General features: G+C 37.5%; 1 protein-coding gene across 11 annotated transcripts in view; it reads right to left on the bottom strand.

The window, feature by feature from the left end:
• Window positions 1-762: 762 nt before the first annotated feature.
• Window positions 763-14,791, bottom strand: part of LOC122842860 (neurexin-1a) — a 234,750-nt gene continuing 220,721 nt past the window's right edge. For 6 of the 11 annotated variants that reach the window (XM_044137092.1, XM_044137087.1, XM_044137089.1 and 3 more), the window contains one exon: window positions 764-3,573. In XM_044137092.1, coding sequence (XP_043993027.1) covers window positions 3,272-3,573 — 302 coding nt within the window. In that variant the 3' untranslated portion in view covers window positions 764-3,271. Of the gene's footprint in view, window positions 3,574-14,791 lie in introns of all 11 variants that reach the window. The other 5 variants (XM_044137093.1, XM_044137095.1, XM_044137096.1 and 2 more) reach the window with 2 other exon arrangements.

Raw genomic sequence — 14,791 nt, 5'->3', positions numbered from 1 at the left:
AAAAACGGTGAAAAGTTTCATACCTGTCTTCCTAGCTGATAAATGTCAAGTGGTGTCATATGAGTTAAGATTGAAGGCTACAAGTTAGAAAATGAAAGGCAAATCTGTGGGTGTGAAGGCACCTCAGGTGCCTTCTGAGGTGAGCGTACCAAATGTAGCTTGCCAAGCATCTCTGCTAGAGTCTAGTGGCTCAATGCAACATTAGAAATTACTAGTATAGCTCCCGCAGCTGCAGTCATCCAACTGATTTAAGGGTAATGGGGGTCCCATGGATTTGGGATGAAAGAAGAGCAAATAGACAAAAAAATCAAAACCCGGTAGTCACAAAACTTAAGGGTGTTTACATGAGGTTATTAAATCACAACAGCAGATGATCTCGATCCGATCCAGTATTGGTACTGGATGAAGTACTGATGTAATTCTGGCATCCGCTATCAGGCCCAGGCACAGTATATTGATCCTGGCACAGTTGTTCTGTGTTGTATGTTGGTTGAATTTACCCTGAAGTTAGGGCTTACAGCCAAATGCTTAAACATATGGACAGAGCTTGCAAAGAGAAACTACTGTCAGTGGAATATCTGCTGCCTGCAGAAGGAGGGTTAGGGTTAGTCATCTTCTTTGGAAATGTTGGTGAGCAAAATGAGAAAATAAGAGATACTTGATGATTGTATTTTGTGCAAAAAAATAAAAAAAGTAATAACAGAGAAAAAGTAGAAGTGTACACATGGGGCAACAGAGTTTTAGGAATGACAGGAAGGCTAACTGAAATAGGGAACATTGCTTATTTTTATTATTTTTTTAGCTCTCAACATCTAGCTGCTGTGGAGCTTAAAGGCACAGGGGGTGCAACATGGCTCAGTGGTAGAGCAGGTACACCATCTGTGGAGACTAAACAGCTGTTCTGGTTTGATTCCTATCTCGGTCCACTTACTGCATGCCTTCCCCTTCTCTCACTGTCTTCCAGGACACACAAAATGAATAAACCCCACTAGAACTAGATCAGCCTTCGAAAACTCTAGCAATAGAATTTGCTGTTGCAATCTGCAACAAAATATATTCTAAATACATCGTTATCACATGTTTTGTCTTTGTTAACTGAAATGGTTAACTCCTGTTTGGCAGAAAGGATATACAACCACTACATTTATATTTTAAGGTCTATTGTAACCATTTGACATTTCTCTAAATTTCTCTCAGAGGTCCTTGCTTGGATTTATTTAACCAGGTGAGATGACTGAGAACTAGTTCTCATTTACATGCTGATCTCTGCAAGAGGCAACAGTAAAAGTAAATAATACAAACAAAACATAATTTCTCCCAATTCTACAGTCAATTTAGCAGCACAGCAATCTGACAAGAATACCATTACAGCCATGAAAAGGGCATCTTCCTGATGGCCGTTTTGCAATTATTGAAGAAGTACAGATGAAGGATGCAAATACGGTGAATCTAGCTTCCAGTGATTGTGTGGCTTATTCCTGTTCCTTTTTACAACACCGTGATTGTAAACAATACTAAAGGAGCTGAGGATCAGAAAATGTTGTCATGAAAAGATATTTAAATTCAGATATCATGAACAGATCTGAAATAAAAAATACAAGATTGGGGGAAATCTAATCACAAAAACCTGCAATTATATTACAGAGCTTGTCATCATAATAGTTTAAGTTCACTTAGTTAATGTTTTAGTAATTTGCTTTTCCAAGACTAGTTTTAATGAGGAAACCTTTTAAACTTTGGAGTACAAGAAATACATTTCAAATAAAAGACTTGGAATTAAACAAAAGAGCAGCAAACAAAGAGAATTCATAATCATCATTTATAGTTCATGGTCATTTTTCCTCATACTCATTCCAAGTACAGATCTGGAAAGCAGATTTGACAGACAGAATGACAGAACAAACACAGAACAGTTGAAATGGAGGCTTATTTGACCTATTCTCCTCAGGATTTAGGGTCAGCCCAAGCGCACATCCTCCACTGTTTTAGTACCACTTTGGGGGAAAAAAACACTCACACAAATTAATTTCTTCTAATCTTTGTCATCATCCAGCCTCATAATCATCACCACTCATATTCTTCTTCTTCATTTTCACCTATCTAAATCAGGATGGAGGAGAAAGGCAGTGATTCCTTGAAAGAGATTCACACGAGACTCCACTGTTGGTGTCTGGTGTGATTTTTGGGAATGGATAGGCTATTACTGGTCCAGGATTATCTATCTCAGGTTGGCATTTGTATAAAAACTATATAGGAATACATGTAAAAACAAGGAGATTTCAAATTATCATTCAACTGAGAGAAAAACATGTCCTCATAAAATCTTCTATGACTAGCAACACCTATTAACACATATGTATCTTTGTTTTTTATTTTGTTTTTTAATAGATTTTATTCCAAAATGGTTGAGGAGCAGTTATATTTTGCATCATCTTTACAACAGGCTATAAAACACCACTTTGTCACAGTCCAGAAAGCACATATAGATGTGGTTGTACTGTTTATAAACATATGTACTGTAATAAGATAATTTGCGTGCATGGCTCCCAGGTGGTAACCTGTCCTCAGATCCCCAGGAATCGGAGGAGAAGCGGTGTCCCCTTAAGATCACACAATGTGGAACATGAAGGTCTCCTCTTTCTCTCTCAAAGAACTGTCCTTGTAAATCAGACCATTTCATGAGAAACAACCATCTGTTCTAATCTTTACACTGCAACAGCTCAGTGAAACAAATAAGTCTTGGCCGGACTTCACTGCCTCTTCGGTGAGTGCTTTGGCCTGAAATTTTCCACTATGAGATTTCTTTTCCTCCTTCCTTCCCTTTTGGAGTCAATGTTTGGCATATTTATGGTATGTATTTATTGATGCAGTGTGCCATTTGCTCTAGAAAAAAAAAGTCAACCACACAACCACAGGCAATGTAAATGCACAGTTTCTGCAAAGTATGTCTGTACTCTTCTGTTCCCAGAAACATGACGGATGGGTGACATTACTCTGGCCCAGGAACGTGGGTTATTATTGTTTGGTTCACTTTAGATATCAGCCAGTCTGTTTCCTTTGAGTCTCTCTCTGGACAGTATGTCCTTTTTGTTTGGGGTTCTTTAGAGTAAAGAAATGTATATTTTTATTTTCAGTTTTTTTGTACGGCATTAGCTTGTAAGAAAAAAATGACTAAATATTGTTCATCTTTGTTATTATCCTGTACACATGTTTATGTCCTGATCTATCTTTGAGACAGATGTCGGTCTAGAAAAGACCAAAGGGTCCTAAGTCACACGTAGTACTCTTTATCCTTGTTCTTCTTGTTCTTGCTGGTTTTTGGGTTGTTGATGGGTTTCTCTTTGACTACTGTGCCATTGGATTGTGCTGAGTTGCTGATGTAGTTGCGACTCTCATCCACGTGATACGATCCCTCATCTCTGTTACGGTACTTGTACATAGCATAAAGGAGGATGAGTATACACAGGGCAGCTGCTGCTACAATGCCAACCACCATCCCTGTTGTGCTGCTGGACTCCCGGAAGACCTCTGACGTGCCTGGGTAACCCTTTGGTCCAGATCCTGTGGGACTGGCTGCAGGCAAAACAAATACATACAGTTACCAAACAGGCTCTAACATTGATAGTCTTGTGATTGATATCATATCATTTTAAGCAGGAAATTGAATTTGAAAAAGTTGAATTCAGCACATGAATTATGACTAAATATTACATGAGAGATTATGCTTGGCATACTATGATATCTCTTGCAGGAAATGCAAGAGATATCATTTTGATGTTTGTCACATTAAAATTACAAACCTTGATGTATTTTATGGAAATTACATAAGACAGGCAAACACAAAGTACTGCATAACTGTGAATTGTAAGAAAAAGAACAACATTTTCACAAATAAGGATCTGAAAAGTGTGGAATGCATTTACATTCACTTTGTAGTACCACTTGTTACTGCTGGTGGTTCTACAAGACACCTGACAACCTTGTCAATTTGAAATTTGACAAGGTTAAATTTTTGTTTAATTTCAGTGAGGCTGTAAGCATTGATTAGATTACTTTCAAATGAAATTTAATATTATTTTAGATTAGATTAGAAGGATGTGGATTACATATGCATGCCACAACTTTCTATTACTTATTCATTTTTTTAATGAAAGCTTCTTCTAATTTTCCACTCAACAGAGCTTTTTTGTGCAGTCTATTGAAAAGAATCTTCACAGAGTCATAGAATTGCAAAATTAAGTTAACAAAATGTGAAAAATATTTAAGTAAGGCACTGGATTTTTTATAAAAGGAAGCTTGCCAGTAGTTTCTGACAAATTGACAATTAGACTCAGGGATCCCAGTAATTTGTTTACATATATCAGCCAAGAATCACAAGACTCTAATAAAACATTTGTCCTTTGGTAACAAAATAAGAAAATAAATTTAACCTTATAAAAATAAGCTCATCACAAATATAAGAAAATAACTGAAATGTAAAATTTAAATTAACCACTACCATTGTACTACAACGTAACTCGTACACACATGGCAAAAAACATATAGTAAACAATGCAAGTCATGCCTACCCACGCATAAACAGACAGTAATTAACTCAAAGCCTTGGAGAATCAAATGGTTGTAATTCACTGTTGAATGTAGATGTTAGAGGCCAGAAGGCAGCTTGTACCACAGAGCAAAGCTCAGTAACTGAAAGCTTCCTCAACAAGCAACAACAGATTAAATTTTTAATACAACTGGAAAACCTACTCCTGGTGACCCGAGAGGAGGAAACTGGTTAGCAAAAAAATCAGAGATGGAAGAGTGGGAAATGGAGCATGCAAAAGAAATCTGCTAAATTTGTAGACAAAACAGACAGGTAAACTACTGTGTTTGGGATTCACTAAAAAACACAGCTGAAGGCTAGTGGCCCATTACGCATTTAAGAGCACAGTCAAGAATGAACAGGCAACATTTTTCTGCTTTCCTTACATACTCAAGCAGCATGACAGTATCACACAGTCGCTGAAAATAAATCTCTCACAAAGAAACAATTCTTCAGCTGACTAAGCAGATTGAGCCAAAGACTGCTCCCACTTCTGTTTCCAAAACAATGCCATTCAATCAAACGTATTCTGGAAGCACATGAGCTGCCTGATATCACCCAGTCTCTCTGTCATGTCTGTCTGTTGGATTTTTGTTAGTCATCAGTTCTGCAAAACTCTCAGAATCTAAGAGCATTCTCTTTGATTTTCTTCCTCGTACTTTTAATAAAACATGACTTTTACAAACAAATGCTGTGGAGAAAAACTTTTAAATTAAATCCAAAAATTCTCCTGTGGATATTTCTTTTTGTCTTTAAATTGTGCATTGAATTAAATCTGACTGTTGGATCTTGTCTCCCAGCTATCTAAAGATGGGTCTCTAAAATCTTAAACAAACTTTTTTGCTGCTTGCCGGTCAGGTTTAGAATCCTCTACCATGAAAACACCCACTTCTTAAATCACTGGAAAATGTTTGTGCTGGTATGTAATTCTGCAGGAGGTTCTGCTGTACTGTGAAGTTTACTGTCTCCAAAGTCAGAATGAAACACAGAAACCACATAGAGGACTCGAGCTTTATGTATTTTTTGTCAAATCCAAATATCTCAAACAAACTCCTCAAAGATTACAAGGGAATTCACAAAGCACTGCAATCACCTTCATTTTTTGCTACTGTTGCACTGAATTCACAAAAAAAGATATCACTAGACAAAAACTGACATAAACACACCCAGCAACTCTAGCAGATGGAAGCAATGTGAACTTATTTTTGCGTCAGGTCACAATTGTCCCCTTTTCAGCACGAATGCAAGACATGCTGCAGTAATCAAAGTGACAGAAACAAATCTCTAATCTCAAATAAGTCCAAGTTTTGATGAATAAGAATTCACCAAAACTGTCAGAGTAAAATATTAACATTTCCAACTCAACAGGTGATGGTGGAGATTGTAAGAGAAAATAGTGATGCATCAGCATGACTAGGTTATTCAGAGACAAAAATTATTTAATTTATTTTGATCATATTTAAGCTACAAGCTATCAGTGTCAGTCTTTGTGGAAAATCTATGTAGCAGATATTGTGAAACACAAGTATTCTGAAAGTTTTGGGCTTTTGAATACCCAGGAATTTGTCCAGTTTGTGATTTATATAAATATACAACAATATAGCTGGCCTTTTCCCTAAATGCAAGCATGACATCTAATTTAATCTTCAGCAAATTGCATTAATGCAGAGACATTATCTGTTTCAGGGTGGTTCTGCTTACAGTATCAAAATCAGGAGCACATGAAGATTCAAATTTGCATGTGCTTCAGTACTCAAAAATACTTTAACTTGACCCTTAGACAGCTGCAGTGTTTTTGATCAGATTGAATCTTATTCAAGTTGCCCCTTAGTTCTAATAAAAATAATTTCAGAGTTTCCTCATATAAGTAAACTGTCTGTAGCATTCAGCTGGGAAGCATAAATTGTAAGTTTCAGATATAGAAGCTAATGACATTGATTTTATTGTGTTTGAATAAAATGAAAACAACCACTAATTCTATTTATTGATGTTCACTGTCTTTTTCCCCTCTACCACGCCTCAATTTGTTCTTCTTCTTTTATCTCTTGTTTTTTTTTCTCTCAGTTAATGGTGTGCTATAAAAATAATTGCATTCTTCAGCTTTTAAATGAAACCATTTCTCTAAAAATATCTTTAGCTTTTCTCTTTTTCACAAGTCATCCTTCAACTCCTTTGATCTATTCAGCGTAGTATTTTCCAACAAGTATCTCCTTTCTCCTCCAGGAACTCAGTCTTCAGTCCAAAGCAACTTAACTACATCAAAAAGAAACATAGACAACAACATTTTGCTGGTACTGATGTTTGTGTAAGCACTTTGTTTCATCTACTCCAGTCCTTATTTCATGATTGAACAAAAATATGTTTTTCCACCTACTTATTACAAATTACCAGGGGAAACATTTCTGAAAACCATAAATGCAAAGTTTATACAATATGATGTTAAAATGTGTGATTACTTTGAAAGTATAATTTTCACCAGTGAATAGGGTGGTGATTACACATAAGAAGACTGACTCAGTGTATTTGATAGCTCCTTTTGTTGTTTTGTGCTGTCTCTGTGTTGTAGGTTCTATCAGGTAAAACATAGACTCAATTTATTTCTCCGCTTGAGTGACATTTTAATGTTTAGACACGCACTGTGCTGAACTGTGTTATTCACAAGCTAATTACCTCAACAGACAGCAAATATACCTGTGGTAGGATGAGTTTGTTCCATCCAGAGCTAGAAGCATTAAAAGTGCTAACTGTAAAGGGCAAAAGTCCTCTTAGCTGTCTGTAAAGAGACAAGAGGGCGCTGCTCCTCATTGACATGTTTTCCACCACGTTTAGACCGATCAGTGGCCCAAGTATGCTTCCAGTGCCAGCAAACATTCAAGGACAAGCGCAGCGTTCCACCAGGGGATTGAGTGTGACTGAGCGTTGCAACAGATTAGCTTTGCCTGTGACAAGCCCACTTATCCTTGCAGACAGGTGTGAAGAATGCCCTCGCCTTGTGGGCAAAAGCCACTGGTTGACTAGGCACGTCCCCAGCAAGCCGTTGTTCAGGCATTAAACATCGAGCCATTTTCATATTTGCTGTCTGTCTTTTTAAAGTAAAAAGAGTTCAGAGAGTAGATAACAGACTGATGGAAGGGAGAGACCTCTGTCTAAAGGTCCGGGGGTTTTTATCTAAAACCTTGGCTGGCTCCTCCTGTGAGCTAACTGAGCTAGAAGAGTTGAGGAGGCAGGCAGCCACAATCTGAAATATCAGTGGTGACAAAAGTCCCACAGTGCGCTGTTCTTCTTGTGTGATCTGACACCTCCAGCTCTGGGCTTTGTTATTTCCTTCTGCCTGGATCTGTTGATTGGCTCCCCCCAGACTGCATTCATACTAAGACGTTAAAGCCTCAATTAGCTGACCACAATTCTTTATTTTTTTCATTATGGGCAAACTAAAAAAAAACATATATATATATATATATATATATATATATATATCTTAACAAAGGCTAGTCAACAGTGACCATACACAACACTGAATTTAGTAGAGAACCTTCAAGTTTAGTCTATAACGATATGCATTCATAGCTGCTCATTAGCTCTCACTTAGTCTCGGTAGAATATTTCAAACCGCTGCTTGATTGAATCTGCCATAGTCCACTAGATCACCTGATGAACCTCATGATTCAGGCCATTTGTTACCCGTGAGCCCCAATCTCCCTCACATTGAGCTGAGGCACAGTAATGTGTTCGACATCAGGCCTTCAAGAAAGCCACATAAGGACCTCAGGCAAATTGCATCTGCCTGTCTGTTCATTAGCACTCCATCACCTCAGAACGGAGGCACATAAACTGAGAAAGAAATAGCGCCTGAAACAAGTGTTTAAAATGATGGCTGCTCTCATACGCTCTACTCAAGCGTACCCAAGGGTAAAATTAGACATGGGGAAAATGACCTTAAAGTGGTGCCTGGCTTCTTGGCAGCATAGCAGGGGTGCGCTTGTGATGCGATGGAGGTAAACTCAGGAGGGTTAACTTTTGAAGGATTGCGCTTGTGTTAAAGCTGCCAAAATAACTTTGTCCTCTTCATCTCATCCCAGAGTGAGATTTAAATTACAGTATCACGTTCAGGGCCATCATAAAGTCCTTGCTGGTTTACTTACAAGGACAACAGTTAATGTTTCAGCTATTTCGCCACAAATCATTTGCCTTTATTTCTCAAGAAGAGATGCAGAAATGGAAGCAATAAACAAAAGCAACAGCAGGATAAGAAGAATGGCCGCCATGAAACCGAACAATCAGAACACGTAAATGCTGAGATTGCTTCAGCTTCAAGTGTCCGTCTGCCACAGCAATTTGTTTATTTAAAAAGCGTCTTTTCTCCTGATTCTCTCAGGGTTCTTCAGCCTGGATACATGAGCCTGTTTGGCGAAGATATCAGGGAACATGTCATTTAAAAGCCTGTTGTGGATTTCAGTTCTCTTTGCCTGACTTCTTTTTTACCACATGCACTCAAGGAAAGAAATAGGATCAGAGATACTCTCCTGTCAAGTGGGATTTGAATAAATGGTTCTCTTCAAAGACTATTTTTCCTCATTTGTCTCCAGCGTGAGGGTTCATTTGTTTGGTAATTTGTCACAGGGTGAGCAGGTTGATAAGGGTCACGGATGAAGGAAGACGCAGAGTGGGGTGTGGGGTTGGTGGCGGGGTTTGGTTTATTTCAGGCGTGTGAGAGGCTTATATGGAGGTAATGAAATGACTATTGCAATTGAGGATACATAGAATAAACTGGCTGGGCTTGACCTTTTATTAACCATTGAGACTAGTTTGTGATATTTTAAGAGAGAAGTATCCTTTTTAAGTAATTGATCATCTGGTCCACACTTAGTTTACTTATGGGTTTTCGCAGTGCTACAGTGCCATGCACACGTCACCATTTTGTCAAGTTACAGCCAATCAATCAAATGTGTTTTAGGAGGGTGTTGTGCAAATCACTTTTATAAAACAGCACCTAACTATAAAATGAAAGAAAATAATACTTTTAAAATGTTTTGTTCACTTTCCCTGAGTTGGTATTTTGTAGAACCACCTATAAGCTGAAATTATAGCTGACAGGGACAAACCTTTAAACTATATCCCGATCAGCTTAGCCAATTTTTCTAAAACAATTCAAACTCAGTCAGACTGTAAGAACGCTGTATGTGAGAACATAAATTTTTAAGTTTGGAAATGCAGTGGAGCCCTCCCCATTCGTGGGTCTGTATTCTAAAACTCAAGTAAATCATGGATCATTCTGTGGAACGTAAATTAATATTATTTGTGGAGAATTTTCCTGTTCATTGATTTTGCTAGGATATTTGACACACTATAGGCACACTTTTCAGATACATATTTTCTAGTTTTGAAAGTTATGTGTCACTTAATATAATTCAATCTTTTAAGAAACCAAACAACCTGACAATACAGTTAGGTTTGTGGTTGTGACAAATTCTGGAAAAGTTTAATTGTCTGAATACTTTTGAAAGGTGCTATACTTTAAATGATTTTTAGACAGTGAGCTGCTTCTGTAGGAACCAAGACTTAGTTGGTTAGCTTTGTGATATTTTGCTGTTAATCTGTCAACCAAATTAGTGTTACACTATCACATTTCACATATCCAGTTATATCATTAGCTGTCAAAGCTGTCACAGAGCCAGGGATCAGTCTGGGGACCGGTCACTGTATCAACAGCAGCAGAGCCAAAGCATTTATTAAATCCCCCTCCTCCCTCTTTAATTATCTTTGTGTCCTCAAGAAGTGATGCAAGCCATCATATTCTTGAGACACGCTGGCAGTGTGCCTCGTGATAGCTTACATGTGTGTCTATGAAATGGCTCCACTTATGCTGATGGTGGATGATGAGCTGTGAGCTGGGTGAGCATGAAATGGAGGGAGAATTATTAAAAGGTCTTTGATTTAGCCCGGTAAAAGGTATGGTGCTGTTTAAACCGTTTTCCCCAGAGGGATTCAACTAAAGGAGCCAAGATGAAAGTAGAGGATTGAGCTCACTTGGCCTGAATGCCTCAAGTCTGGAATTTATCTCTTGATTAGATTCCTAAAGTGTCAGCTCACACGTTCCTGCGATCTATATTTGTGATCTATGTAGATAATCTGAAGTTAGATATTTCATAATTGTGTGACATAACAGCAATAAAAAAATCCTTTCTTGCTGCCAGAACACAAGAGGATTAAAGTTTTTGTCACTGCACAGATTTGACAAGATCTGAAGGGACATTTGTTTTTACAGATTAAAAGACTGACATTGCTATTGTATCTTTAGAAATTACTCCACTTATTTGATATCTCCACATTACCTCTGAGCTTTTATCTTCTCATAATATTGCTGCAAATCACCTGTGATTCTGCTTTTTCTTTCTTTTTTTTCTGTGAAGCAAAGTCTTTCATGCCCTACTTAAGCTTATGCGCAGACACATTGTGTTAGCATCAATGTCACCACACCAGAAAGATATGCAGTAGGAAAACAAGAATAATTGAAAATATAAATATGGGTGGGGGAACAGTACAGAGAAAGACTGACAGTAAGTGTGAAATCCTGTTTTCTCCCAGAGCACACTTCATTTAAAATAGAATGTAGAAATAAGAGAGGAATGGTCTAATCCTTAGTGAAAAAGTGCAGGGAAAACAAACAAAATGGCAAAATTTCTTGAGAATGTCAATGTAAATTGGGAAAATACTGAGACCCGCTCCACTCCCCCCAGGAATATCAGTTTGCATGGGGATAAAGGTTGGGAGTTGTGATATTACTGAATAAGCATTCTTTTTTTTTCTATTCTATTTCTATATTTTTAATTCTACTTTTATCAGCAAATAACAAAATAACACATAGAGTTCCAGCTGTGTATGATTGAGTAACCTATTAAATGTGGGCAGTGACCTCTTAAACCACCACAGTGGTCTTAATGTTTCATTAATCTTACAACTACTTTTAAAGCAATAATTTACCCCATTTCTTGTTCTCCTGGCTGGGTGCATTCCAGTCATTGCCACTGGGGTTAAGGAGAGTATTCATTTGCTGGTTGATTTATTGGTTTACTCTATGTATTGTTTCCACACCCATAAATTAAATCTATTAAAACAAATGTCAAACACATTAGTAGCTGCTAATGTCACAGCGGAATGCTTGCGGATAGAATATGATGAGAGAGCACAGAGAGAGTAGGAAACGAGAGATGATTAACCTTAACCTGCCTTTGGGCAATTCACAGTGAAGGGCTGCTGCAGCTAAGAGTAAGGAGCTGAAAGATTCTTTTTTTTTTTTTTTTTTGTGAAATGCAAAAAAGTGTAACTCAAATTGTGACTGAGGCAGCTTGGTGTGTTTGTCAGGGAGGTTATTGCTTTTAAAGAAATTACAATTAACCTTTGAGCTTAATGATGGTGGAAGGCTAAAAAAATCCAGCTGACATGCTCAAGGTGGTTTCGTTCTATTTTGTGCACTCTAACAGGGAAATGAATTGTAAATTTGAAGAGGGAAACATTTGGTTTAAAAATTGCCTTCTAGTTTCTTTTCAGTGAGATCTTTTTAAGTTAATTTTGCCATTTAGTACATCAAGATCTAAAGACAGAAAAAAGAAAATCAACTATGAATTTTGAACATAAATTATCAAATGAATGAAAAACATCACATATCTCCCTCATGAAGGTGTTAGCTGAACACTTTCTTCATCAAGAGTTACCTGTCATTAGGTGTGTTTCTCCATATATCCTAAAAGCAGCCTCATGAGACCCTCACCGCCTTTAAGTACGAATGATAAATTAAATTCAGTGTTCAATCATTTAATCCCAGAAAATAGATGCCCACTGTGGCATGACTGTACTTTGACCACCGTTCAGTGAGAAAGTTTATTGACAAACTTTCTCACTGACGTTATAAACTTTATAAACCAACTAAAAAATACATATAGAACAATCACACACACACACACGCACCACATACATGTTTGTATTACTTTACTGAGATAGTAATGGTATCCACCATTTCTGAAAGATTTTAAAACTTTATTTTAATTGTTACATTTATTTAAAAATATAATAAAAATCATCAGTGGAGATTGTGGAAACACATACACACATTTACTGACATTAACATCTAAATGAATCAAATTTTATCAAAATTTGCTTCCCAGTTGTTCTCTCTGCATTTCTCTGGGGTGTTTTTATTCAGCTTTTGAGGTGCGGTATTAGTCATTTACTGTCTGGTTTTGCAGTTTGTGTTACGAAACAGACATAAACAGGAGGAAAAGAGAAGCCTGCAGGGCGATAGGCATTTGAACATAATATGCAAGTGATCTCTACAAAATTTAAAAACTATCCAGAGATGACCTGATGTAATTGGTCATTGAATGTCGTTATGTCTGGTTTTGTGTAAACATTTCTCTTTGGTAATCACCTTGCTTGAGTTAAAACACTATTTAGTGAGGCTGATTTATTAGTAATTTATTCACACAACTTGCAGATTTAAATTAAAACTTATTTCAATTTCTTAAACAGAATGCTATTTTGATCAATTCTGCTACAAAAAACCCCCAAAAAAACAAGACAGTTCTGTTAAGTTACATTTTTATAACAAGAAGTAGCTAGCTTCCTCACTAAGGTGGTGCTATTTTTCTGTAATTTAGTTTTACTGCAGAGTTGCCCTAACTATTTATCCACTAATTAGAAATATTTAATATATCTGAGAAAACTTGTCACACCAAAATAGAGTAGCTGTTTCCATTCATGTTTAATCTTTCTGCAAAGAGGCAATTACATATCAGCTCAAACAGACTGACAATTAAAACAAATTTATTTGGAGCAACAAACAACTTATCATTATATTAAATTGTTGTTTAATGTTTTATAACGTAATATAAATTAGTAGTTTTCTAAAGCTTTGTACAAATTTGGACAAAAAAAATCATCTCCATCTGTACTGATGGAGATGAGAAGAAATAACAAAGCATAATGTGGAACAAAGACATTTGCAGAGTGTAACACGTAACCTTGGATATGGATCACATACAGCAGCTGCACCTCCTCGCCCCCTCCAACAACGGCAGGCTTGATGCCAATGAAATGAGGCAGGTAGGTAAGAAACATCCGTTCCATCTGACCCCATGCAGCTCCCCAGCAACCCCTTCCATTAACTTTCACCATGAAAACTGAGGTTAGGGCTGGAAAAAACAGCACCAGCTGTGATCTTGCCAGACTGTTTGCTGGGCTATTTTCACACAACCAAGTCTGTATCTACATTTTCTCCAGCTGATTGGCCGGCACTTCATATTGGCCTTCAAATGAGATATTTCTACTCGGAGGAAACTGCAGAAGTTGTTTAAGCTAAATGCCAGGATTTATTCAGCATTTATATGAGAACACCTTGGAAGTGAGGTCATTATGCAGATTGTCTACATATATTTTGGTTATTTCTCTAAGAATTTGAGGCGAAATCTTATTGAAGCAAAAACCTTCAGCACTGTGGTTTGCATTTTTCCCCCAACCAGCATCACAAAGATAGCAGCATAACATGTTATTGTAATCACAGTTGCAGTGATATTCAGCTGTCAGAGACAGGCTGCCGAGAATCTCAGCACTCCTGTATCCTCCTCCTCTTACAAATCAGATGTGTTGCTGCATCATGGACCTCTGTATTCCTCTGTGGGTTCCAAAACCAGGGGGGAGGATTCAATTTGGTGCAGCGTGATCTAATCTGAGTCCTGCCAAGTGATAAGCTGTGCTCCTCCATGGTTTCCGGAAGTAAGGGTAATAAAGCATGGCAATAAGCAAGCTTACCCAATTCATGTCTTTGAGTGGCTGGAAGGGACCGCTGGGGGACAGAAATCCTCTGAGATACAGAGTGATCTACAGCTGACCTTGCCATGTACAGCTCACATAATAGTCTGTTTCAGAGCTCACCTCCTGGGTTCACTTATGCATTAACATTATCATACTGCAGCCATACATGAGTGCAAAGGTTGGCACGGGCACAAAGTGTCTGCAGTTCTGGCTGCTGCTTAGAGTTTGCAACCAGAAAAAGCTCTCAGGGTATATAGCATAAAAAGCCTAACATGCTTAGTATTATTAAAGTAAGCGGCTTAAAACAATAATATGAGTAAGTTGTACTTTTATCAGCAACAATATCTTTAGATTTTGTAAGCAGCAAGCCTGACTGAGATGAGGTGAGTGCTTGGCAGC

The sequence above is a fragment of the Gambusia affinis genome, linkage group LG13, assembly GCF_019740435.1.
Source record: "Gambusia affinis linkage group LG13, SWU_Gaff_1.0, whole genome shotgun sequence".
Classification (NCBI taxonomy): Eukaryota; Metazoa; Chordata; class Actinopteri; order Cyprinodontiformes; family Poeciliidae; genus Gambusia; species Gambusia affinis.
This window is presented reverse-complemented; position numbering and strand designations above follow the sequence as displayed.